This window comes from Myxine glutinosa, chromosome 2 (assembly GCF_964187855.1).
Source record: "Myxine glutinosa chromosome 2, kmMyxGlut1.1, whole genome shotgun sequence".
NCBI classification, from domain to species: Eukaryota; Metazoa; Chordata; class Myxini; order Myxiniformes; family Myxinidae; genus Myxine; species Myxine glutinosa.
Window position 1 is genome coordinate 79,502,514 of NC_136262.1, and position 27,001 is coordinate 79,529,514.

At 48.0% G+C, this 27,001-nt stretch overlaps 1 protein-coding gene and 1 long non-coding RNA gene across 3 annotated transcripts in view; one reads left to right on the top strand and one right to left on the bottom strand.

Annotated features, from left to right (window-relative positions):
• Positions 1 to 27,001, bottom strand: part of LOC137421667 (copine-4) — a 238,575-nt gene that overhangs the window by 114,826 nt on the left and 96,748 nt on the right. For both annotated transcript variants that reach the window (XM_068107941.2, XM_078773438.1), the window contains 2 exons: positions 6,949 to 7,149; positions 2,523 to 2,705 (listed from right to left, as the gene is read on the bottom strand). In XM_068107941.2, coding sequence (XP_067964042.2) covers positions 2,523 to 2,705; positions 6,949 to 7,119 — 354 coding nt within the window. In that variant the 5' untranslated portion in view covers positions 7,120 to 7,149. The remainder of the gene's footprint in view (positions 1 to 2,522; positions 2,706 to 6,948; positions 7,150 to 27,001) is intronic.
• Positions 7,064 to 18,404, top strand: LOC137421668 (uncharacterized). The gene is made up of 3 exons (XR_010983383.2): positions 7,064 to 7,131; positions 7,932 to 8,297; positions 18,101 to 18,404. It is a non-coding gene; the product is annotated as an uncharacterized LOC137421668 (long non-coding RNA).

The window sequence follows — 27,001 nt, forward strand, 5'->3', positions numbered from 1 at the left end:
TTGGGCACACACTTGTCCTTGCTATTATGTTTAACAAGCTGTTTACCCATCGGACTGGTGGATGTACTCACAGCTATATATAATTATGTGCCACGTGTGCCTTCACAGCTATAACTATGTTCTACTCCATACTTAAAAGGCATACTTTATCACGGTGTACTACATACCTCATCGATGTACTCACATTGTAGACGATGCACTATGTACTTAAGAGACAAACTAGCATCTTGCTGAGAGGAGGGGTGGATCTTGGACTGCACAAGCACGCGTTTGCCCGAAGTTTACTCCTGCCCTACGCCCTCTTGCGGAGGTGAGAGGAGGAGCTTGTACCAAGCAAACTCGAATATACAGACTTGGCATTTAATATGGAATATTTTTTTTTCTTGACTTGGGTTTACTTTCTTAACTCAGTATATCAATCTGGTGAGTTTATTTTACACTTTGGTGATTTATTTGTTAAAAGAACCATGTCACTGATTGTCTGTCGCAGCAAGAAGTCAACAACAGGATTATATCACAGGTGGCGTGGCAAAATGTATGGACAGGTGCATTTGATGATTGGCTTCACAGTCGGGTATACAAGGGTTGTTGCATTCTGTATTAGTGGAAAACAACTGCTGCACGTCTCCAAAAGTTATTGCCGCTTCCTCTGGAGATGGTCCGTCAACTCGACAATGCTGTTTGTCATGGAGTGGTGGCTTTACGAAATTACGGCATGAAACAGCGTGCGATTGCTCGGCAGTATGGCATCAATCAAGGTCAGGTGTCAAAGATCCTGAAACGAAATGCTCAGAGGGGTGTCCCTACTCCAATACCGAGGCCAGGACGTCCCCGCAGAACCACAAGGAGGGATGATCGCCAGCTGCACCGGTTAGTCCGTAATGGCCGTACCAAGTCAGCTAATCGGCTTAGGGCTGAGTGGCAGCAACTGACAAATGTGCCTGTATCCAGAAGGCTAGTCAACCAACGACTGGTTCAAGCAGGCTATCGTGCCAGGCTTCCCCTGAGAAAGCCACGCCTGACCAGACAACACCACCAGCGCCGATTGCAGTGGGCCAGAGAGCACCGTCAATGGCAGCCAGGACACTGGAATCACGTGATCTTCAGTGACGAGTCTATATTTCTGGTCTATCGTCAAGATGGCCACGTCCGATTGCACAGACAAGTGCATGAAGCCTACAACAAAGATTGTATAGTGCCAAGAGTCCAAGCTGGAGGTGGTGGGGTGACCGTTTGGGCTGCTTTTCATGCAAGGGGCAAAACTGACCTGGTTGTTCTGAATGGAAACCTGAACCAGTTCAAGTACAGGGCCATTCTGGAAGAAGCATTGCTTCCATTTGCTCGTGCAGCCTTTCGAGGAAACTTTGTCTTCCAAGATGACAATGCATGGCCTCATCGTGCTCGCATGATCCAACACTTTCTTGCTGACCGTGGTGTAGAGCATATGGAGTGGCCTGCCATGTCCCCGGATATGAATCCGATAGAGAACTTGTGGGCAGAATTAACGCGTCAAATCGACCACTTGGACCAGCAGCCGACCTCTGTGCGTGAATTGCAGCAGGCTATTGTCACTGCATGGCAAGCAATTCCTGTCCAAACCTTGGCAAATCTCGTGAACAGCATGCCTCAACGTGTACGTGCTCTCCTGAATGCTTGTCGGGGTTACACGAAGTACTGAACTGTAATTTTACTGTCCGTAATCCCAGTCGTGATTTAACTTTTGTTTTTGTTAAAAAAAAATTGGGCTCATGTGCAAAATAAAGAGATAATTCTGGAAAACGTACAGAAGTTTAACACAGTACTGTCCATGAATTGAGTTCGATATCAGTTTACATCACTTTCAAGGATCAATTTATTTGTTTCGAAATGTCAAATGTGGTTTTTGTTTCTTTTAAAGGTCACATTAACAAAATCTATAATAATTTCAACATAATTCCAATGAACTTTTGGTTCTAAGACATCTTGAAAAGTAAGTTCACCCCCACAAAAAAAATATTCCATATTAAATGCCAAGTCTGTATATAAAAGAAAGTTTTTGTTTGTTTGTTTGTTTGTATGTCTGCAGGCGCTAATCTCCTGAACGGTGAAAGATCGGAGGAAACCTCTAAAACAAAAAATGTCGGGACGGGCCCTGGGAAGGTTATAGGCTAGGTGGCGAGGCCGGTCGAGGACCACCTCGCCCGGGCTGGGCCCATTTCGCAATTAAAAGCTGAGCTCAATTATAGTAGTCAATCTTCTATGGCCGCGAGTAAAAGCTGAATCATAGTAGTAAATTCATTCAAAAAGGACCCGGGCAACGCCGGGTGCTTTCGGCTAGTCTTTCATAATTTTTTAACATTCCATCCTTGAATTAATGTTTTATTTGCTAGGACTCTTCAGTAACTGTCACAAAAAAGTTTATATAAAACAACAAGATTTGTTTTGTAGAAACGTTTTATAAAACAAACAGCATTGGCATTTACTTCAAAGAAGGTCTGCTGGTTTTTAGAGATAATAAAAACAAGGAGATGGTGATTACAGACCTGACCAAGTGTGCATTCGGTTGCACCCAGAAAGTCATCCTCCTGAGGTGCATTGTAGAGGGAAGTGTTAATGTCGTACACCTCAAAACGAAGCTTCTGTACCTCCTCAAAGTAGTAGTCAATAGTGAAGACTTTACAGAAGACCGGGTTGAGGCAACGCTTGATCACCTCCGTTCTTTCTACCTGCATCCATTTTGAGAGACGTGCAGAGGGCAATAATGAAGATATTTCTTCCATTCTCTTAGCCATGCAAATATATTCACTCTCATAACAAAGAATACCTTTAAATGGCATCCCAATTTGAGATCACATTTGCTGATAAACAAGACAAAATTTCAGACCAAGCTTATTTTAACAATATCGAGAGATGCAAACGAACCAAAGTATAAAACATGGAAAGTATGAATTGTGAGAATATATTGATAAAAGAGATTGGGCATTTACTTTCGAAGTCAAACAAGGTGGAAGTCCAACAAGGTGGTGCGAGAGTGCACTTACCTTTGAGCTGTCTAGTCTGCATTGATTTTCAGCCCCACGACAAACTGTCTGATTGGTATTGCACAAACAGCACGTTGTATCACAAAGTGTGCCATACCCTGGATAGATAATAAGCTGGGGACCATCTGCTGGCATTAGTTGGTGAATATTAGAAATCCCACAGTGTCTTTCAATGAAGACTATTGCTGGCATGCTGGGGTTGACATCAGAAGAGAACTGGGGTAGGAGAGGGGTTGGGACTGGTTCAAAAGTCCATACTTATGGAGGCGCAGGGTATCTTGTCCTTTGCATATTCCGCTGGGAAGATCAGCCCATAAGATCAGCCTAGAGGTAGAATAATTCCTGGGTAGTAGGGGGGAATTCCGCAGATGCAGTCCTTTTGTTGGCTAACGTAAGAATGTGGAATTTGGTCATGTGGCCTGCAGTTTTGCAATATATTATTTCTCAATAGGCATCATGTATTATCTTTAAGTTCTTGCAACTAATAAAGTTGGCAGATAAGTCCTCAGCTTGACATCCATCAGAGAAACAACACAATTTGTGATGCAATTCCCTCCCCACAAACTACAGACTTGGCATTTAATATGGAATTTTTTTTTTTTCTTGACTTGGGTTTACTTTCTTTACTCAGTATATCAATCTGGTGAGTTTCTTTTACACTTTGGTGATTTATTTGTTAAAAGAGCCATGTCACTGATTGTCTGTCGCAGCAAGAAGTCAACAACAGGATTATATCACAGGTGGCGTGGCAAAATGTACGGACAAGTGCATTTGATGATTGGCTTCACAGTCGGGTATACAAGGGTTGTTGCATTCTGTATTAGTGGAAAACAACTGCTGCACGTCTCCAAAAGCTATTGCCGCTTCCTCTGGAGATGGTCCATCAACTCAACAATGCTGTTTGTCATGGAGTGGTGGCTTTACGAAATTACGGCATGAAACAGCGTGCTATTGCTCGGCAGTATGGCATCACTCAAGGTCAGGTGTCAAAGATCCTGAAACGAAATGCTCAGAGGGGTGTCCCTACTCCAATACCGAGGCCAGGACGTCCCCGCAGAACCACAAGGAGGGATGATCGCCGGCTGCACCGGTTAGTCCGCAATGGCCGGACCAAGTCAGCTAATGGGCTTAGGGCTGAGTGGCAGCAACTGACAAATGTGCCTGTATCCAGAAGGCTAGTCAAGCAACGACTGGTTCAAGCAGGCTGTCGTGCCAGGCATCCCCTGAGAAAGCCACGCCTGACCAGACAACACCGCCAGCGCCGATTGCAGTGGGCCAGAGAGCACCGTCAATGGCAGCCAGGACACTGGAATCACGTGATCTTCAGTGATGAGTCTAGATTTCTTGTCTATCGTCAATATGGCCGCGTCCGAGTGCGCAGACAAGTGCATGAAGCCTACAACAAAGATTGTATCGTGCCAAGAGTCCAAGCTGGAGGTGGTGGGGTGACCGTTTGGGCTGCTTTTCATGCAGGGGGCAAAACTGACCTGGTTGTTCTGAATGGAAACCTGAACCAGTTCAAGTACAGGGCCATTCTGGAAGAAACATTGCTTCCATTTGTTCGTGCAGCCTTTCGAGGAAACTTTGTCTTCCAAGATGACAATGCACAGCCTCATCGTGCTCGCATGATCCAACACTTTCTTGCTGACTGTGGTGTGGAGCATATCGAGTGGCCTGCCATGCCCCTGGATATGAATCCGATAGAGAACTTGTGGGCAGAATAAACGCGTCAAATCGACCAAGTGGACCAGCAGCCGACCTCTGTGCGTGAATTGCAGCAGGCTTTTGTCACTGCATGGCAAGTGATTCCTGTCCAAACCTTGGCAAATCTCGTGAACAGCATGCCTCAACGTGTACGTGCTCTCCTGAATGCTCATGGGGGTTACACGAAGTACTGAACTGTAATTTTACTGTCCGTAATCCCAGTCGTAATTTAACTTTTGTTTTTGTTTAAAAAAAATTGGCTAATGTGCAAAATAAAGAGATACTTCTGGAAAACGTACAAAAGTTTAACACAGTACTGTCCATGAATTGAGTTCGATATCAGTTTACATCACTTTCAAGGATCAATTTATTTGTTTCGAAATGTTAAATGTGGTTTTTGTTTCTTTTAAACGTCACATTAACAAAATCTAGAATAATTTCAACATAATTCCAATGAACTTTTGGTTCTAAGACATTTTGAAAAGTAAGTTCACCCCCACAAAAAAAAATTCCATATTAAATGCCAAGTCTGTATATAAATCCAACAATTTATAGTTGTGCCGAGCATACCAGTATTTGACTGAATAATTTGTGCTTATATTATTAATAGCTCACCTGGAACGAAGTTCAGGGTAGTTTATGCGATGGCGCTTCATCCGTCAGTCCGTAAACACTTGAAACTTCTTGTCTAAAACCGCTGATGGGATTGCGACCAAATTTGGCACAAATATATTTCTTGTGTTGTGACTAAAGTTTATTCACGGCTTTAAAAAAGTCGGGGTCTAAGGGGGTTTACTGGGGTCAAAGTGGATCCAGGTGTGACCCCAAAAATAGGAATTTGCTTTTTCCTCTGAAACTACACACACTATTTAGATGAAACCTGACCACAACCTTCACCACGTGTGATGTACCAAAGTTTGTTAACGGCATGAAAAAAATCTGCCCCTTTGGGGATCTGGGGGGTTGCCCCCCAAAATAGGTATTTTCTTCTTTGTTTGTTTATTTAAAGTCTTATGATTATGTTAGTATGATTCTACATGCTGCCCTGCTTCCAGCAACCATTGAAATTGGTTTAAAATACCTTTAGTCGGTGCAGTATACTGTTTATTCTACCAGGTGAGCGCCAGGTGTATTGTCCCTATGTTTTTACTTCTCATAGGTGTGCGAACCATTGACTCTGAGATTATACATCGACCTTCAAACTTCGTGCTTCCGTTCATACAAGGCATTTTCAAAGCGTTCTTTTGTACGTCTCACATGTGCATTAAAGGTTAGTGGAAGGATTCGTAAGAAATCTCAGGTTCCGTTTGCAAGGGGATTCGTTCCCCCATCGAGTGTGGAATATGTATGGGGTTTACTATGAATGTCCTTTGACAGTGCTGTATAATAGTCACGAACTCCCCCCTTCCCACGCCTCCTCCCCCCGCCTCCTCCCCCCAAGCCCTTTCCCTCCCACAGACCTCCCGATGTCCCTGCTCTCAAATGTTGTTTCTGTGGTTCCCCCTCTCTCCCCATCTTGTCTCCCGCTCCCCTTATTATATGTTTTATGTGTCCGTTTTTTTTTTTTCTGATTAATGTTAGCTCTTTCACGAGCCTCGATCTTGTACGTATACAAAAAAAAAAAAAAACTGTTAAGACTGCTAAGATTTATCAGTGAAGTAAATCGACAAATAGGTAATTATACGTTGACAGAATTGTCTGAACAGTTTGTGGTTATATTATTTTTAGTGGTGAATCCGCTTCAATATTTGGCAATGTCCTTCCATCCGTCCGTAAAAATGAAGAAGAAGAAGAAGACCCTTTATAACCCACTGTGTTTCATTCTAAAGGGTTCTAAAGAGTAATTATAATGGGATTTAAAGGGTAATTCTAAAGGGTTTAGTTCGTTTCTCGGCTTTGCCTATTTAATATTAAAAATAGCAAACGGAACCGCTTTCCTCGGACAGGATATGGGTGTGATTTATTTATTTATTTATTTTACCTCTGGTTGGTGTGCGAACCAACGACTCTGAGCATATACACCATGTGCAAAAACAAAAATGAATACAATTCAAAAATGCATGAATAACAGTATTTGTAAACGTCCACATGCACTGTCTGGAGCTCTTAAATGAGGTATCATTCATATACGTGCTGTAGTTGCGACGTTTACCCCGCTCAGGCACAATCGGGCAACTTGCATTTCTTTATAGATAGATATAAATATGTGGGTGTGATGAAGCACCTCTACCCATTGCCCATTTTCCTGCATGAGCAGCAGAACACAAGGATCGGACTTGGACAGCGTATCCTGGTCGAGTAGGCTTCGACATGATATGCGGAGCTCTACCCTGGAGAGACACGGATTGGAGACAGCACCCAGTTGTGGAGCACTGGGTTGCTGAGCATCACTCATAGCTCTGATGAGGTGAACACTGAAGAAATCCTAAGGAAATGTAGTGGGGGTGGGAGGAAGGAGGGAACAAATGCATCTGCACAGTGAGTCAGAAGGATTCTCATCCAAATCACAACATAGTGCACATTTATGCAAAGATAATTATGAAGACTGATGATGACTAATATCTTTTTTTTTGTTATGATTGTGTTAGAAATTAGCTTTTCATGTAAGACGTACATGTTAACATGCAGTGATATCTGGAGATTGTGTCGGAACCGCTGAAAATTATTATTTTTGGAAATGGTCAGCCATAATATGATTTAACTTGATACGGATGTGTTATTTCGTTTTTCACTTTTTAAATTTTGTTTTGATACCTCGATGCATCTTGTCATTTTGCTTTCCTCTGATTAGGCTGCATACCAACATATTATTTTATATGTGAGGGTGGGGGCCATTAAGGTGTTATTGTAACATAATGGAACTGTATATTTCAAGATGATCAAGCAAAGGTTGAAGGTGATGGGAAAGATGATTAGCCACATGTAAACATGAACAACATGGGTGAATGGGTGATAGTTTCCATGTGTAGTGATCGTGATGTCTGTGGGAGGGTGTCATTCCTGATGTAAGTGAGAGGGTTGCCTCCCCCTTCATTTCACCAATAAAAACCCAAAAACATTCATTTATAGTAATAATAATACAAATACTTTCAATTTTAAATATCCTTTTGTTTGCATTTATGGCACCTCCCCTCTCCCCACATTGAATTTGTGATTGTGTCTGTGGCCTGAGATGGGTGAGTTTTGTCTGGTGTTGGTGTCCTGCAGAAACCTGGTGGGGACAAAGCACAGTAAGAGCAGGGGGTGCAAGACCAGAAACGAGGCGGGAGAAGACAGAGACCACCGACCTGTGTGCGATGACGTAGTGATAGATCCATAAACTCAGCTTCATTGCAGGAGATTCCAATAATCTTGAAGGCCTCGGTTTCCACAGCGTCAAGCGGAGCAATATGTGAGGCAGGAGAGCCATCCCATAGTGGAGAACAGGACTCCATCAAGCTGCGGATGAAGGTCTTGTTGGAGGATAGGTGTTCAGGTGTGCCAAGGAAGGACCTTGTACGACGGAGGATGCCCAGTCAGAGGCTGGCTTTGGAGGCCAACTTTGAAATTTGGTTTGAACAATCACATCAAAATGTAATTAAATTTACCTTGTTTTTTATTTTTCATTCACATTTCCCTTTTAATGCAAAGAAATAGCAGTTACATCTCAGAGGAAGTTAAAGTCAACTCACTATATATATAATGACCAAAGTAAATGCAATTTACATATTTTAAATGTACTATCAGCTACGGAAGGCAAACTATTAGGACCAATGTAAACCTGACCAAACATCAATATATAAGCTATACATAGCATTAAGCCTCCCCCATGAGATAGAGAGGGGAGGGTAATTACTGGTGCAGGGTTCCTTTCTACAATTAGTGCCCCCAATTTTTAATGGTACCACAGAGTTTACTAAACCCCATAGGAGTACTAATCCACCATTTTGGAAAAAAACAAACAAGACCGATAGTCTTTTCTTTCTTTTTTTTGTATACTGAATCGAGGCTCGTGAAAGAGCTGACATTTATTTCACAAACAAATCAACCAGACAAACAAAATATATAAAAAGAGGGAGCGGAAGACAAGAGAAGGGGAAGCACACAAACACTTGAGGGCACACAACATTTAAGAGCAGGGAGATGTGTGGGAGGGGGAGGGCTTGGGGGGAGGGGGGTGGCAGAAGTATCAAAGACAAGGACACCAAGGACTTCCAGGACAGAAGTTGGTATTTCAAAAAATTGGAATTGGGGTGAAATTAGCGGGGATAGAAAAGATCAATGTTTTGGATGGGGGAAGATAAGAGATGGTGGTGAACAGCTGTTTTAAAGACCTGGAGGGTGGAGTGGGATTGAAGAGAGTGAGGGAGTTTGTTCCAGAGGCGGGAGAAAAGAGGAATGAAGGAGTGAAGGTGAGCAGAGAGTCTTGATTTTGGCAGTTTAACCATAAGAGGGTTGCAGGCAGATCTTGTGCGACCTGTAGGAATATTTGGGGGACAGAGCCCAGAGAGGGCTGGGGGGGCAAGGCCAGAGAGGAGTCGGTAGAAGACGGAAAGACCACCAACCTGCCTGCGGTGAGTGAGTGAGAGGCCCTTGGAGTTAGCTTCATCGTGGGAGATTCCAATGATTCTGAATGCTTTGGTTTCAACAGCGTGAAGACGAGCTAGGTGTGAGGCAGGTGCACCGGCCCAGAGGGGAGAGCAGTATTCCATTGAGCTGCGGATGAAAGCCTTGTATGTGGTGAGGAGCTCAGGTGTACCAAGGAAGGACTTCACACGACGGAGGATGCCCAGTCGGCGACTGGCTTTGGAGGCCAGATTTGAAATGTGGTTTTCCCAGGAAAGATCATGGCAGATAGTGAGACCCAAAAGCTTGAGTGACAGAACTTCTTGGAGAGGATTATTCAGAAAGTGGATGGGAGGGTTGTCCAGTCGGTCTTTTCGGAGAGACATCGTAAGAGTGTGAGATTTGTCAGGATTGAAAGACATGTTCCACTTGTATGCCCAGTCTGTGATTTTGTCCAGGTCTGCAAAGAGTGAGGAGGCTGCAGACTGCCGATCTGAGGGATGAAGAATGGAGCGACAGAGAGTAGAGTAATCAGCAAAGAGATAGAGAGGATTTTCAAGAGAGTCAGAGAGATCATTGATGAAGACCAGAAAAAGCACAGGGCCCAGAACACTGCCTTGGGGAACTCCAGCCTGAACAGGAAGAGGAGATGAGAGAAACCCATTCAGGGCCACATGTTGACTACGACTAGAGAGGAAGTCCGCCAGCCATGCGTGGAGATTTCCATGGATACCAAAAGAGGAGAGTTTGGTGAGCAGAGCGGGGTGCCAGATCGTATCGAAGGCACGTGATATGTCAAGGGAGACAGCTCTAATTTCCTGTTTGGCATTGAGGACCTCCATCCATTGTTGAGAAAGCAGAAGCAGCATGTCCAGAGTAGAGTGACCAGGTCTGAAACCAAATTGATGATCAGAGATCAAGCCATTGGAGAAGAGGAAAGATTTCATATCTGAAGCAATGATGGATTCCATGACTTTGCTGATAATTGGGAGAAGACTGATTGGTCTGTAGTTGCTGGGATCTGTTTTTGCACCTTTTTGTGCAAAGCGGTGATGTTGGCAGATTTCCAAGCAGATGGCAGATGACCTTGAGCAAAAGAGAGGGTGAAGAGAACAGAGAGAGGGAGTGAAAGAGTGGAAGAACAGGATTTTAGGACCCGTGGGCTGATGCCGTCAGGTCCAGTTGCAGAATCAGAGTCGAGGGTTGACAGAAACTTTTCCACCTTGTCAGGAGGAAAGGACACAGAGTCCAGGAGCAGCTGGGTACGACTGGGTACGGTGGGTACAGAGAGGGATGGGTTTGGGACACAAGATTTAGAGGCAAACACAGAGTTGAGGCATTCAGCTTTTTCACGTGCGGAATCAGCCGTGTGGCCGTTTGAGGTGAGGGAGGGGATGGAGGGGGAACAAACACCAGAAACAGATTTGACCAGACGCCACCAGGATTTGGAAGAGGGAGACAGATAAGAGAGTTCTGTCCTGAGAACGGAGAGATATTGTTTCCTGGCTCTCTTGAGGGTGGACACACACTTGTTTCGGGCTTTATGAAAGGAAATGAGATTTCCTTCCGTTGGATTTGCTTTCCAGGAGACGAAAGCAAGTTGTTTCTGGGCAATAGCCTCACCAGAAGATTCCGTGTACCATGGACGGGAGGAAGGGTATGACAACTGAAGACGAGATGGGATAAATCTGTGCATGAGAGAGAGCAATTTACTTTGGAAGAATTTCCAGGATGAGTTGATGTCAGAGGCGGTAGAGATGGGAGACCAGTCCAGATGATTGATGGCTGCTTGAAGACCGTGCCAGTTGGCCTGAGTGAAATGCCAGACTCGTCGACGCTGAGGAGGCTCTCTGAGAATGGTCAGAGAGATGTCCACTTTAACAAGCACATGATTAGATGAGCCGATTGGAGCAGAAGAAGAGCAGCAGACATTTTCAGGGAAGTTTGTCATAACCAAGTCCAGAAGAGAAGATGCTCCGTTGACTGAGATCCGGGTCAGGAAATTGACAGATTGTGTCAGTCCCAGTGAGTCACAGAAATCCTTTGCTGAAGAGCCATGGCTGGTGAGAGAGGAACCCACACCCAGCCAACTGGCATGGTGACAATTGAAATCACCACATATGAGGAAGAGAGAGTTGGGATGGGTAGATAGAAGTTGGTCCATATTATCAGACAGCGAGATGTAGATGGAGTCATCACTGTTTGGTGGACGGTACAACACACATATGAACAAAAGGTGGGAGCGAAGGGGAAGCCGTAGCCAAAGGTATTCCTGGGAGTGAGGTGGAGAGAGGGCAGTACAGGGCGAGTGAGGAAGAGAGTTTTTTTTATAAAGATAGCAACTCCCCCTCCAGGACGAGGCTCAGGTCTATCATACCGGAGGAGGGAGTAACCTGGGAGAGATACCAAGGAATCAGAGACATCTTGAAGGAGGAAAGTCTCTGTTAAGCAGATCAAGTCTGGGTTGTCAGAAGCAACCTGTATGGAGAGATCAGTCAAGTTTGAGCGAAGGCCCCGGATGTTTGAGGTCCATACTGTTAAAGAAGAGGAAGGGGGAGCATCGGATACAGAACAGGGGGGGAGCGGTAGGGTAAGATGTGGAAGATGTGGAAGAGGAGGAAGAGGTAGGGAGAGCTGTTGAAGGTGTGTCAGAGATTTCAGAATAGCTTGGAGAAAGGGAAGAATGGGGCGGACAAAAGGTTTGATGGTGATTGGGTGAGGCGCAGTGAGGTGTTATTTGAGGAGGGGGAAGAGTGAGGCAGAAGGATGAGGGAGATGAAGGTGAAAGTTGGAAGGGGGAAGAAGCGGGGAGGATGCTTTGAGGAGGAGGGGTGAGAGGGGAGTCTAGGAGGGGAGGAGTGAGGGAGGGTCTTGGAGGGGAGGGGTGTGGGGGGAGTTTAGGAGGGAAGGGGCAAGGGGGGAGATCTGAAAGGGATGGGTGATGGGGAAGATTTGGAGGGGAGGGGCAAGGGGGAAGATTTGAAAGGGATGGGTGATGGGGAAGATTTGGAGGGGAGGAGCAAGGGGGAATATTTGAAAGAGATGGGTGATGGGGAAGATTTTGAGGGGAGGGGCAACGGGGTGGATTTGGAGGGGAGGGGTGATGGGCAAGTTTTGAAGGGGAGGGGTGATGGGGAAGTTTTTGAGGGAAGGGGTGATGGGGAAGTTTTGGAGGGAAGGGGCAAGGGGGAAGATTTGAAAGGGATGGGTGATGGGGAAGATTTGGTGGGGAGGGGTGAGATTGGATTTTATAAAGTGTACGATTAATGGGAAACGAACATTTATTGCAAAATGAGTTTCTTGAGACCTTCGAATCAAAAATACGTTTGAGGACGCTGAAGGATGGGTGGAGTTCTGGAGAGTTTAGGGAATGTATGAAAGAGGCACTGTAACTGTAAGAGATGGAATTTTTTTTTGGAATGAATAGATTTGGTGAGCAAGTCGAAAGCATCCTTTTATAGAAGAAGAAGAAAAAGGTGTTATAGTATATGGCAGAATACAGTTCTTCAGGGGACAGTTGAAACATTTTTAACGACGTGAACAATTACGACGTGAACAATTACAGAACAGACGACGTCTTAACAATGGCATAGCTCTGCGTTTGAAGAGGACAGTATGACCTGGGTGGTGATACCAGTTAGCAGGTAGCAAATAATGTAAGTATTTAAAAATTTACATAAACCCCACATTCCTGTGCCACCTTCAGTCGAACGTCAGGCATTGACAGCAGGTTCGTGAAGGACTTGCACAAAAAACGTACCCAGTCTGAATGTTGTTATATCCAGTCGATGTCGAAACTGCAAATGGGGAATCCGCGAATGTCGCGGATGAAAACCCTCACGTCATTTCCTCATTCTGCTTTAAACTCAATATCTCTATATTTTCATTCCAAACAGCATTATTCATCATTCCAATTGCAAATTAATACTATGGTATTCATATATACACAAAGAATTAAGTTAAGCACCCCTACACAACGAATTAAGGTAAGCACCCCCTAATATATATTCTTTGTGTATATGTATACATTGGCATATATTCTAAGGTATGTGAGAACAAATAATGATTGGTATGACATTAGCAATTATCCATTGATGAAATTGAGTGATCAAAGTGAAAAAAAGTGATTGGTTGAGTCAGTGATCCGATCACGTGGGTCCTACACACGTTATTGACGCAAAGATCGCTAGAGGTCTTCTCAGAACAATGACTGTACGTTAGAAAACATAAACGTCATCCACACTGTCCGTGATGGACCTATAGCTCCATACTTAAATTGAGGTGAAAATATGCCTAAAATTCCCAAAAAATTTCACCTTAAATTATTCAGAATAAAATATTGAAAACGGCATGATTGTTATGTTTTTATGTGACCATAATATCACTTCTCCAGAAAATATAGCAATATCATGGGTATATTACACTGTTTTGACGACAACAAACTTGTAATGTGCGAGGTTGTAAAAAAACGGGGGGGGTGCTTAACTTAATTCTTTGTGTATATCAAAATACAATGTTAAATCAAGATTGTATTGAGATATCAAACCAGCGGACCGTCGTCTGTTCACTTCCGGATTCTGGAGCAAGGTCCGTGTCGATCGCATTTCAAAATCATAATTTTGAATAATTTCTGAAACCTCCTGCCAATCTTATGACACCCGCTGGGACCCCAAAACATTCCACATAAGGTTATTCTATTTCATTTTAGTACAATATGCAATTGTAATGGTTACTAAATGCTGTATTACTAAATGCTGTTATGTCATGTAAATGTCATGTCATGTCATGTCATGTGCTGTCATGTAAATGTCATGTGACCAGATCCTTATCTCTGATTGGTGGACGTTTGTGAGGTACATACATATGTACATGCATAGATAGGGACACACAGACACTATTCAAGACGGCTTTGCTCTACACTCTACAGGCTACTCCGTAAAAAAAAAACAATCAGTCACCGTAGATTAGGGTAGCAGAGCCCGCATATTATCTAGGTAAATGTATACTGTATTTACCACCTGGTGGGGGTGTGTTTACAGATCACTATTTCCTAATTCGGGAGGCATTTAACCTGTCCATAAAGACGGTTCTTCATTAGTAATAATATTGCTAATAATAATCTTATTATAATAGAGCAAACGTATATGGTTCGCTATGTATGTATGTTTATGTGCGACGAAAACGTCTTCTTCTTCAAATAAAGTCACCACCCTCTCAATTAACCCTCTTAATTGCGTTAAGACTGCTGAGACTCCTCAGACCTTTGACGACCCTTTAATTCCCCCAAGACCCTTCAGACCACCAAGACCCCTGAAGACCCAAAATACCCTGAAGACCCCCAAAGACCCAACATACCCTGAAGACCCCCAAAGGCCCAAAAGACCCAAAAGCCTCTGAAGACACCAAAGACCCTGAAGACCCCAAAACACCTCAACGACCCAAAATACCCTTAATGGCCCAGAGGATCCAAAAGACCCAAATGGCCCTGAAGACCCAAAACACCACAAAGACCCAAAATACCCTTCAAGGCCCTGAGGCTCAAAAAGACCCAAAAGACCCCGAAGACCCAAAGACCAAAAATACCCTGAATAACCAAAAGACCCAGAAGACCCAAAAAGCCCCTGAAGACCCCACAGACCCAAAAGACCCAAAAGCCTCTGAAGACACCAAAGACCCTGAAGACCCCAAAACACCTCAACGACCCAAAATACCCTTAATGGCCCAGAGGATCCAAAAGACCCAAATGGCCCTGAAGACCCAAAACACCATGAAGACCCAAAAGACACCGAAATGGTCGAAGATGCCTACCCCTCTGAAACGACGTGTGGTGAGGCGCGCGGAGCGTGCGAGTTACGCTAGTAATAATAATAATGATAATAATAATAATAATGAGCACACAGTGAAAATTGTTTTTTTGAAATACATGTCCCCTACTATTCCCAATGAATGGAAACTAATGATGTTCCTGTTCCAAGCACTCAGCAATTGTGAGCCATATACAGTAGGACAAATATAATTGTGGTATCACTTCAATATGGCAAAGCGTAAGTGGGAGAAGTCTCGAAAACTGACCCATGTCTAACATGTGATATTTTCTAAGTCCAACAACAGCATTACTCTCTGGAAAATTGACTAACCGCCCTGAAACTTTAACTTGTTCTGTAGCTTATTATAATAAAGCCATGAACCAAGTTTCAGTTGAATATGTTAAAGGGTATAGGGAAAAAGTCTGGAAAACCACAGGTGGGGACGAACAGGTGGATGGACAGGTGGACAGACTGTTGGAGAGCAAACCTATAGTCCCCTCCGGTGAAACCGGTAGGGAACTAATAATAAACATAAGGGCAATACCCCTGGCACTTACCTGGTAGAATAAACGGTATACTGCACTGACTAAAGGTATTTTTAAACCAATTTCAATGCTTGCTAGAAGACAGGGCAGCATTTAGAGTCATACGAACATAATCATCAGACTTTAAACAAACAAACAAAAAAATACCTATTTTGGGGGGCAACCCCACTTCCCTCCCACCCCGTGTACCTCCTCAGACCCCAATTTTTCCAATGCCTTGAACAAATATTGGTACATCACAGTTGATGAAGGTTGTGGTGACGTTTCATAAAAATTGTGTGTGGAGGTTCTGAGAAAAAACCAAATACCTATTTTGTTGGGCAAGCCCCCCCCCCCCCCCCCCCTAGACCACCTTACACCCCGATTTTTTAAATGCCAGGAACGAACTTTGGTACAATACAGGTGATTAAGGTTGTGGTCAAGTTTCATCAGAATTGCATATGTAGTTTCTGAGACAAAAGCAAATACCGATTTTGGGGGGGGGGGGGGGAACCCGCCCCCCCCCCCATAGACCCTTACAGGGGCAGATTTTTTGAATGCCATGAACAAACTTTAGTACATCATGGGTGTTGAAGGTTGTGGTGAAGTTTCATCGAAATAGTGTGTGTAGTTTCAGAAAAGAAAGCAAATATCTATTTTGGGAGGTCAAACCTGGACCCACTTTGACCCCCAGTAGACCCCCTTAGATCCTGATTTTTTTAAATTCCGTGAATAAACTTTAGTCACAACACAACAAATATTATTTGTGCCAAATTTGGTCGCAATCCCATCAGTGGTTTCGGAGAAGACGTTTCAAGTGTTTATAGACTGGCAGACGGATGACGCGCCATCGCATAAGCTCCCCTGAAATTCGTTCCAGATGAGCTAAAAATGAAGCTATTTAAAGTCATAAACTCTTTGCTTCCTTGTTATTGTTATTTCTGAAAGCGGAGAGCTTTTGTTTTATCTTTAACTAGAAAAAGTACCCATATCAATAACCACAGAAGATGACAGTCAGGCAGTTTTTTTTTTTTTTTTTTTTTTTTTTTTGTATACAAGATCGAGGCTCGTGAAAGAGCTAACATTAATCACACAGTAAGACAAACCGACACATAAACATATAACATGGGGAGCGGTAGACAAGATGGGGCGAGAGGGAGAGGAACACAAACACATCTGAGAGCAGGGACATCGAGAGATCAGTGGGAGGGAGAGGGCTTGGGGGGTGGGGGGGGGGGGGGTAGGCATGGGAAGGGGGGGTGGGAGAGGTATAAAACATATGGACACTGCCAGGACTTCCAGGAAAGAAGTTGGAATTTCAAACAAGGTGGATCTGGGGTGAATTAGTGGGGGTAGAAAAGATCAAGGTTTTGGATGGGGGAAGATAAGAGATGGTAGTGAACAGCTGTTTTAAAGACCTGGAGGGAGGGGTGGGATTGAAGGGAGTGTGGGAGTGTGGGAGTTTGTTCCAGAGGCGGGAGAAAAGAGGAATGACGGAGTGAAGGTGAGCAGAGAGCCGAGATTTTGTCAGTTTAACCATCAGAGGGTTGCTGGCAGATCTTGTGCTACCTGTAGGAATATTTGGGGGACAAAGCACAGAGAGAGCTGGGGGAGCAAGGCCGGAGAGGAGTCGGTAGAAGACAGAAAGACCACCTACCTGTCTGCGGTGAGTGAGTATTGGTATTGTCCAGGGAAATTAAATCCATCCTGTAGTGCTCAACATCACCAAAGGTTGTGCTATTTAAACCCACTGCAACAGCGAGGAAGATACCCCATCATTTTTCCCGGGAGCTCCCAGGGGTTTCCCGGCTGCCGAAGGAGCTGCTAACTCCAAATTTGGTCCAAATCCATCCAGAGGTGCAGAAGTGTATGTTGTTACGTTTATGGGGGTAGCTCATGAAATACCTTAGACCAAGTATAAAGGTATAGATTACCATGCTCCGAATGTCGTGTAAGAACACCTTGATGTAAATAAGTCAGGCCGGATGTCACGTAAGGTTATATAATTTTCTCCATGCGAGGGGTGGAGTTATGCTAATTAGTTAGGGTATAAGGGTAGGTTCCCTGTGTGTAAATTGCCTCTGTGGTTTTGCCTTTGTTCCTTATGACACATGCAACACCAGCCATGCACTCCACACATAAATTAAATAACACTTTAGTGTTTCATCAGAAACTTTAGTGTTTCATCACTTTAGTGTTTCATCATCACCCTCCACCCTCACGCATATAAAAGGCACTGCCATAGTTGGGTGAATGCCTCGGAGTTAAAGCTCGGTTGGCCATCCATCACCAGGGGTGTTAATCCCCGAGAACACAATATGTAACACACAGACAGACAGACAAAGAGATAGACATTCATAGTTGTACATGTTCAAAATACTGAATAGACTTCAAAGTGCATTGTCATTGTCTAAAAATCCCCCTCATTATTTTCCTCTTTATTTCTCTCATGAAAATGTCTCTTGTTCATGCTTTCTTTCTTTCCTGCATGCGTAAAAAGGCTGTGCAGGAGGAAACCAACAAATGGACACTGCCCACGAACCCGTTGAACCAATCAGCATTGCTGATCTGGGAGGCAGCGGGGCTGGACCAATTGGAACAGACTTGGCAAAAGAAGCATCGCTCATCCGAAGATGAGCAGCCAGTTCTCTGCTTGACCAATGGGTAGGTCACAGCTCTACCTAGTAACTTTGGTGGCCAATGAGTGACACCCACACTGAACTGTGGGTGACGTCAACTTGTCCACCATGATAGACAGTGGAGCACGGATTGGGTGTGGCTCTCTGTTGCTCTTGTTGGTCTTCTGTGTGGGTCTTCCATTCCCATAGAATCATAGATGAAGGGAGTGGGGAGCCTGCTAAGACAATTGAGCCACCCAGATAATTGGGTGTGGTCGAAGCGGACTGAGTGAGTTTGGAGCAGCCTTTGTCATCTTGAGTGGATTTCCATTGGACCCAAAAGGCTGATCGTACCACTGCTGCTGCTTATCCCCAATCTGAAGAGGGTAGTACAGGTTGATCACATGAAAGCCTTACATTTTAGAATAAGCCTAACTTCCAAATGGGGTAATATAATTTGAAGCAGTTTTCTGCATATTGTTAAGCAACTCAAGAAAGTTTATTACTGCAGATTTTTTTTTGTATTCCAGGTGACTGCAGATGATAGGGCAACCCCAAAACCCGAACATGATGATGCCACAGGAAAAGGTGCAGTGCGAAACATGATTAATTGAAACACAATCAGACATTCAGGTGAAATGTAATTTTCAAAAGAAATACCAAAGGATAACACCAAGTAGACCATCGATATGTGACTGGCATAAGAAGTTCATGGAGTCCTGAAGTGTCCTACAGCAGCCAGGGTCTGAGTGGGCAAGCACTAGTGCCGAAGATGTGGAACTGATCTGACGGTCCTTTTTGGGTAGTCCTCAGAAATCCACATGGAAGTGTGTCTGGCAATTGCAGATGCCACAATCAACAGTGCACAAGGTGCTCCACAAACATTTGAGGCTGCAGGCATACGATGTTAAACTTGTACAGGCTCTCAAATCCAATGATCGTCCGTGACGTTCTGCATTTGCTGCATACATTATGAAACTACTGCATGTGGACAACGGATTCCTAAAATGTGATTCCGAAAAAAAACTGCTTGATGTGGCCACCGGCAAGACTCCCTTCCATGCCTCAGGGCACGTCGATCGCCACAACCTCCTGATCTAGGGCTCTGGAAATCCCCACGTCGTTCAAGAAATAGAACGTAACAGCCCGAAAGTGAATGTGATTTGCGGACTCAAGCTGTGTCGTGGGACTCTCTTTGATGAACCAACCACCAACAAAAACAATTACCTACAGATGTTGCAGAATCATCCAGCATATGATTGGGGCATTGGAGAAGGGAGGTTCGAGATTACTTTGCTGCGCCATTTACAGGTCGCCATATTGGCAAAGGTGGTCCAATCCAATGGCCCACCCTCTCCCCTGACATAACCCCACTAGACTTCTTGTGGGGATATGTCAAGGACATTGTGTACTACAGGATGGTGAACACAGTTGAGCAGGAGCTTATGTCAAGGACCATTGACATCACCAAACTCTTGGTATTTTACTTTGAGATGCTTTGCCAAGCCTTCACTGCAGCCATTTTCAGTTGTTATTTGTCTTGAGGGGTTTCTGACTTTAGTCTCCTCTTCAGCAAGTGAAATGTATGGTCCATTGGATTTAAATCAGGAGATTGACTTGGCCATTCTAAAACCTTCCACTTTTTCTCCCTTGTGAAGCTTTTCAGCAGCAGGAACTGGGAGACTTGTAAAGATAGAGGCAACAATGGGTGGAGCCAAATGCAGGTAAATCCTTGAGGAGAACCTGCTACAGAGTACAAAAGACATTAGACTGCGGCGAAGTTTTATGTTCCAACAGGACAATGACCCCAAGCATACAGCCAAGGCAACACTAGAATAGCTTCAGAACAAGAACGTGAAAATGGCCCAGACAAAGGCCAGACCAAGGATCAGGACTTTCATTGTGTAAAATAAACTATGGTACTGTGGCGGACACAAAAGCCCACTGGCGTGGTGACATCATTCCACGCACCAAGTGGGCGGTGGCCACGCCCGAGGGGTAGGCGTGGCCTCATGATATACACCGGGCGACCAGCCCGGAGCAGTTCAGTGTTACAGTGTGCTCTTACAATAAAGACGTTTATATGTTACCGCCTGTCCGCTTCCTCCTTGCTCACAAGCAGCGCGCGTAACACCGCGCTTTACTGGTAACCCTCGACGTTGGATCTGCCGTAGCGATCCTTCCGAACACGACGCCATTGCAATGGCCAATGACAAGGCAATGGCGATTAAACTTCCCGAATTTTGGGAGGCCCAGGCCGAAGTCTGGTTCGTTCAAGCCGAAGCCCAATTTCAGCTTCGGCGCCTCACCAACGACGACCTGCGCTACTGCCATGTCGTCGCCTCCCTCGGGCCCGGCACGGCCGCTCGAGTTGTGTCCGTCCTTCGCCACCCACCGGACGGCCACAAGTACGAGGCACTCAAGCGGCTACTCCTAGCCACGTTCGGCCTCACGGACGACGCACGGGCCGACCGCCTCCTGGATCTCCCCGAGCTCGGTGAGACGCGCCCGTCGGTCCGAATGGACCATATGCTGTCACTGTTGGGCGACGAAGCCCCCGGTTCGCTATTCTGGGCACTTTTCCGGCGCCAACTTCCAGCGCAGGTTCGCCTCGCGTTGGCCGGGACCGAGCTAACGGAACCCTGAGCATTGGCAGCCGAGGCGGACAGGTACTTTGCCGCTTCGGACACGCGGGCGAGCGTCGGCGTGGCCGTCACGGCCCTCGATGCTGATGTTCAGCAGCATGTTCCACAGCATCAGCTTCTACAGCACGCTGATGTTCAGCAGCATGCTGATACGCACCTCGTGAACGCCGCCACGCCCCGCCCACCGCCGCGGCGAAAACCGCCACCGCAGGGAAACCCGCCAACTCCACCGGCCTGGCGGAGCCAGCCGCGCTCCTCCAGCTCCACCACCTGGTGCTGGTTCCACGCCAAGTTCGGCCACGAAGCTCGGCGGTGTCATCCGCCGTGCTCCTTCAACGGGTCGGGAAACGCCCGGGCCGGCGCTCAATAGTGGCGATGAGCGCCGGCCGTTCGAGCAGCCTGCTGTTCATAACGGACACCTTCTCCGGGCGCCGTTACCTGTGCGACACGGGAGCGCAGGTGAGTGTCGTTCCCGCCGGCACGTCAGACAAGCTTGCCGCGGGTGGGGGCCCCGCGCTGCTTGCCGCGAACGGGACGCCCATCCGTACGTACGGAAAACGCTGCCTCTCTCTGCGGTTTGGAGGGCAGGTTTTCCGATGGACGTTCGTCACCGCCGACGTGCCCATGGCACTGCTTGGCGCAGACTTCCTGTGCGCTAATGGGCTCCTGGTCGACATCAAGCGCAGACGGCTTGTCCAGGCCGAGACGTTCAGCTCGCTCGCATTCACCCGCCTCCTCGCCGGCTTCCCGGCCCTCACGCGGCCCACCTTCTCGGCGGGGGCCGTCAAGCACGGGGTGGCCCATCACATCCCCACCGTCGGGCCACCGGTCTACGCCCGGGCACGCCGCCTCGAGCCGACGAAGCTGGCGGTGGCAAAAGCGGAGTTCGCTACCCTGGAGCGACTCGGCGCTCAGAGAGCGCTTGGGCGTCGCCGCTGCACATCGTGCCGAAGCCCGGCGGGGGATGACGACCGTGCAGGGACTATCGCCGTCTCAATGACGCCACGACTCCCGACCGCTACCCCGTCCCCCACATTCAGGACTTTTCCGCCCGTTTGGCGGGCAGGTCCTTCTTCTCGAAGGTGGACCTCATACGCGGCTACCATCAGGTCCCCGTCAGGCCGGAGGACGTCCCGAAGACGGCGGTCACCACGCCATTCGGACTCTTCGAGTTCCTGCGCATGCCCTTCGGTCTGAAGAATGCGGCTCAGGCGTTCCAGCGACTGATGGACAGCGTCCTGCGCGACTTGGATTTTGTCTACGTCTACCTGGACGATATCCTCGTCGCCAGCGCGTCCCGCGAAGAGCACCTACGCCACCTCCGCACGCTCTTCGAACGCCTGGGCCAGCATGGCCTGATTGTGAACCCCGCAAAGTGCCGGTTCGGCGCCGCCACAATCGATTTTCTGGGGCACCGTGTCACCAGGCACGGAGCCGTCCCCCTGCCGGCCAAGGTGGAGGCGGTGAAGGGGTTTCCGCGCCCCCGCACGATCAGAGGGCTGCAGGAGTTCCTGGGCATGGTGAACTTTTACCATCGGTTCCTGCCCCGTATTGCCCAGCTTCTGCGCCCCCTGCACGAAGCTCTCCGAGGTAAGCCGGGCAAAGGCGACGTTACCTGGACCGAGCAGATGGACACGGCGTTCACGGGCGCGAAGCTCGCCTTGGCTAACGCCACCATGCTCGCGCACCCGGCGCCCGATGCACCGATCGCCCTCACCACCGATGCCTCGGACTACGCGGTGGGCGCGGTGCACGAGCAATGGGTGCGTGGAGCTTGGCAACCGCTGGCGTTCTTTAGCCGGCAGCTTCGCCCGCCCGAACGCCGTTACAGTACCTTCGACCGCGAGTTGCTCGGACTTCACTTGGCGGTCAGGCACTTCCGCCATCTGCTCGAGGGCCGGGCGTTCACTGCCTTCGTCGACCACAAGCCGCTGATCTTTGCGATGGACAAGGTCACCGAGCCGTGGTCGGCCCGGCAGCAGCGTCACCTCTCGGCCGTGTCCGAGTACACGACGGACATCCAGCACGTCGCGGGGAAGGACAACCCGGTGGCGGATTGCCTTTCCCGGGCCGTCGCCCACGCAGTCCACCTCGGCATCGACTATGCCCGGATGGCAGCGGACCAGGCTGCTGACCCCGACGTCCAGGCCTTGCGGACCGCGGTCACGGGCCTCCGCGTCACCGAGGTGCCGTTCGACGGCGCGGGCGCGGCCCTCTTGTGCGACGTCTCCCTCGGGCGTCCTCGCCCCATCGTGCCCGCGGGCTGGCAGCGCCAGGTGTTTGACGCCATCCACGGCCTGTCCCACCCAGGCGCGAGGGCCTCCCAAAGGCTGATCGCCGACAACTTCGTCTGGCATGGCCTCCGGAAGGCCGTCCACGGCTGGGCCAGGACGTGCCTCTCGTGCCAGCGCGCCAAGGTGCACCGGCACACCCAGGCCCCGTTGGCCCCGTTCACGGTGCCGGAACGCCGGTTTGACCACATCCACGTGGACCTGGTGGGACCTCTGCCCCCCTCGCGGGGTTTCACCTACGTCCTCACCATGGTGGACCGCACCACACGGTGGCCGGAGGCCGTGCCCTTGGCGTCGACAACGGCGGCCGATGTCGCGCAGGCTTTCATCGCCACCTGGGTCGCCCGGTTCGGCGCCCCCTCAGACATATCATCCGACCGCGGCCCCCAGTTCACCTCGGAGCTCTGGGGGGCGGTTGCGCAGGGGCTCGGGGTCCGGCTGCACCGAACCACGGCCTACCACCCCCAGGCTAACGGCCTGTGTGAGCGATTTCACCGCTCATTGAAGGCCGCGCTCCGGGCCACCCTCCGCGACGGCGGCTGGGTCGACAGGCTCCCCTGGGTCCTGCTGGGCCTCCGGACGGCGCCCAAGGAGGACCTGCGCGCATCTGCGGCGGAGTTGGTCTTCGGGCAACCGCTGCGGGTGCCGGGCGAGTTCCTCCCCGACTCCACGGCACCATGGTCCGCGGCACAGCAGCGCTCCGCTCTGCAAGAGACCGCCCAGAGGTTCGCCCCGGTGCCAACGGCATGCCACGGGCACCCACCGACGCACGTCGCCCCGGAGCTTCGCACGGCGGAGTACGACTTCGTCCGCCACGATGCCCATCGGACACCACTGCGGCCCCCGTATGACGGGCCTTTCCGCGTGCTGGAGACCGGGGCGAAGCACTTCACCCTGGACATCGGCGGTACTCCTGACCGCGTTTCGGTAGACCGCCTCAAGCCGGCCCACCTCGATGTGGACCATCCACCACCAGTGGCCCGACCCCCACGTCGGGGCCGCCCTCCTGCGGGCGGACCCCCGGCACCGCCCAGCCCCGCCGCCACGCCGCCCCCCGGTCCTGCACCCATCCCAGGGGCAGCCAGGGGCATCCCACCTGGCATCCCTGCACCCCGGACGCCGCCGATCGCCAGGGGGCGCTTCGGCCGGGTCATTCGTCTGCCCCGCAAACTGGCCCTCCAGGTGCGCGGGAATTCTGGGGGGGCGCGTGTGGCGGACACAAAAGCCCACTGGCGTGGTGACATCATTCCACGCACCAAGTGGGCGGTGGCCACGCCCGAGGGGTAGGCGTGGCCTCATGATATACACCGGGCGACCAGCCCGGAGCAGTTCAGTGTTACAGTGTGCTCTTACAATAAAGATGTTTATATGTTACCGCTTGTCCGCTTCCTCCTTGCTCACAAGCAGCGTGTGTAACGCCGCACTTTAGTACCAATATGAACCGAGGATCGGTGCTTTCATTGTGTAAAATAAACTATGGTACCAATATGAACCGAGGATCGGTGCTTTCATTGTGTAAAATAAACTATGGTACCAATATGAACCGAGGATCGGTACTTTCATTGTGTAAAATAAACTATGGTACCAATATGAACCGAGGAATCGGTGCTTTCATTGTGTAAAATAAACTATGGTACCAATATGAACCGAGGATCGGTGCTTTCATTGTGCAAAATAAACTATGGTACCAATATGAACCGAGGATCGGTGCTTTCATTGTACTATGGTACCAATACGAACCGAGGATCAGTACTTTCATTGTGTAAAATAAACTATGGTACCAATATGAACCGAGGATCGGTGCTTTCATTGTGGAAAATAAACTATGGTACCAATATGAACCGAGGATCAGTACTTTCATTGTGTAAAATAAACTATGGTACCAATATGAACCGAGGATCGGTGCTTTCATTGTGTAAAATAAACTATGGTACCAATATGAACCGAGGATCAGTACTTTCATTGTGTAAAATAAACTATGGTACCAATACGAACCGAGGATCAGTACTTTCATTGTGTAAAATAAACTATGGTACCAATATGAACCGAGGATCGGTGCTTTCATTGTGTAAAATAAACTATGGTACCAATATGAACCGAGGATCGGTGCTTTCATTGTGTAAAATAAACTATGGTACCAATATGAACTGAGGATCAGTACTTTCATTGTGTAAAATAAACTATGGTACCAATATGAACCGAGGATCAGTACTTTCATTGTGGAAAATAAACTATGGTACCAATATGAACCGAGGATCGGTGCTTTCATTGTGTAAAATAAACTAAGGTACCAATATGAACCGAGGATCAGTACTTTCATTGTGGAAAATAAACTATGGTACCAATATGAACCGAGGATCGGTGCTTTCATTGTGTAAAATAAACTAAGGTTCCAATATGAACCGAGGATCAGTACTTTCATTGTGTAAAATAAACTATGGTACCAATATGAACCGAGGATCGGTGCTTTCATTGTGTAAATTAAACTATGGTACCAATATGAACCGAGGATCAGTACTTTCATTGTGGAAAATAAACTATGGTACCAATATGAACCGAGGATCGGTGCTTTCATTGTGTAAAATAAACTAAGGTACCAATATGAACCGAGGATCAGTACTTTCATTGTGGAAAACAAACTATGGTACCAATATGAACCGAGGATCGGTGCTTTCATTGTGTAAAATGAACTAAGGTACCAACATGAACCGAGGATCAGTACTTTCATTGTGTAAAATGAACTAAGGTACCAATACGAACCGAGGATCAGTACTTTCATTGTGGAAAATAAACTATGGTACCAATATGAACCGAGGATCGGTGCTTTCATTGTGTAAAATGAACTAAGGTACCAATATGAACCGAGGATCAGTACTTTCATTGTGGAAAACAAACTATGGTACCAATATGAACCGAGGATCGGTGCTTTCATTGTGTAAAATGAACTAAGGTACCAATATGAACCGAGGATCGGTGCTTTCATTGTGTAAAATAAACTATGGTACCAATATGAACCGAGGATCAGTACTTTCATTGTGTAAAATAAACTATGGTACTGTGGCGGACACAAAAGCCAACTGGCGTGGTGACATCATTCCGTGCACCAAGTGGGCAGTGGCCACGCCCGAGGGGTAGGCGTGGCCTCATGATATACACCGGGCGCGCAGCCCGGAGCGCGCCAGTGTTACAGTGAGCTACTGAAATAAAGACGCTTATAAGTTACCGCTTGTCCGCTTCCTCCTTGCTCGCAAGCAGCGTGCGTAATGCCGCGCTTTACTGGTGACCCCCTTGACGTTGGATCTGCCGGAGCGATCCTTCCACACGCGACGCCATTGCCATGGCCAACTTCATCAAACTTCCCGAATTTTGGGAGGCTCAGGCCGAAGTCTGGTTCGTCCAGGCCGAAGCCCAATTTCAGCTTCGGCGCCTCACCGGCGATGACACACGCTATTGCCACGTCGTCGCCTCCCTCGGGCCCGGCACGGCCGCTCGAGTTGTGTCCATCCTTCGCCACCCACCGGACGGCCACAAGTACGAGGCACTCAAGCGGCTACTCCTAGCCACGTTCGGCCTCACGGACGACGCACGGGCCGACCGCCTCCTGGATCTCCCCGAGCTCGGTGACACGCGCCCGTCGGTCCGAATGGACCATATGCTGTCACTGTTGGGCGACGAAGCCCCCGGTTCTCTATTCCGGGCGCTTTTCCGTCGCCAACTTCCAGCGCAGGTTCGCCTCGCGTTGGCCGGGACCGGGCTAACGGAACCCCGAGCATTGGCAGCCGAGGCGGACAAGTACTTCGCCGCTTCGGACACGCGGGCGAGAGTCGGCGTGGCCGTCACGGCCCTC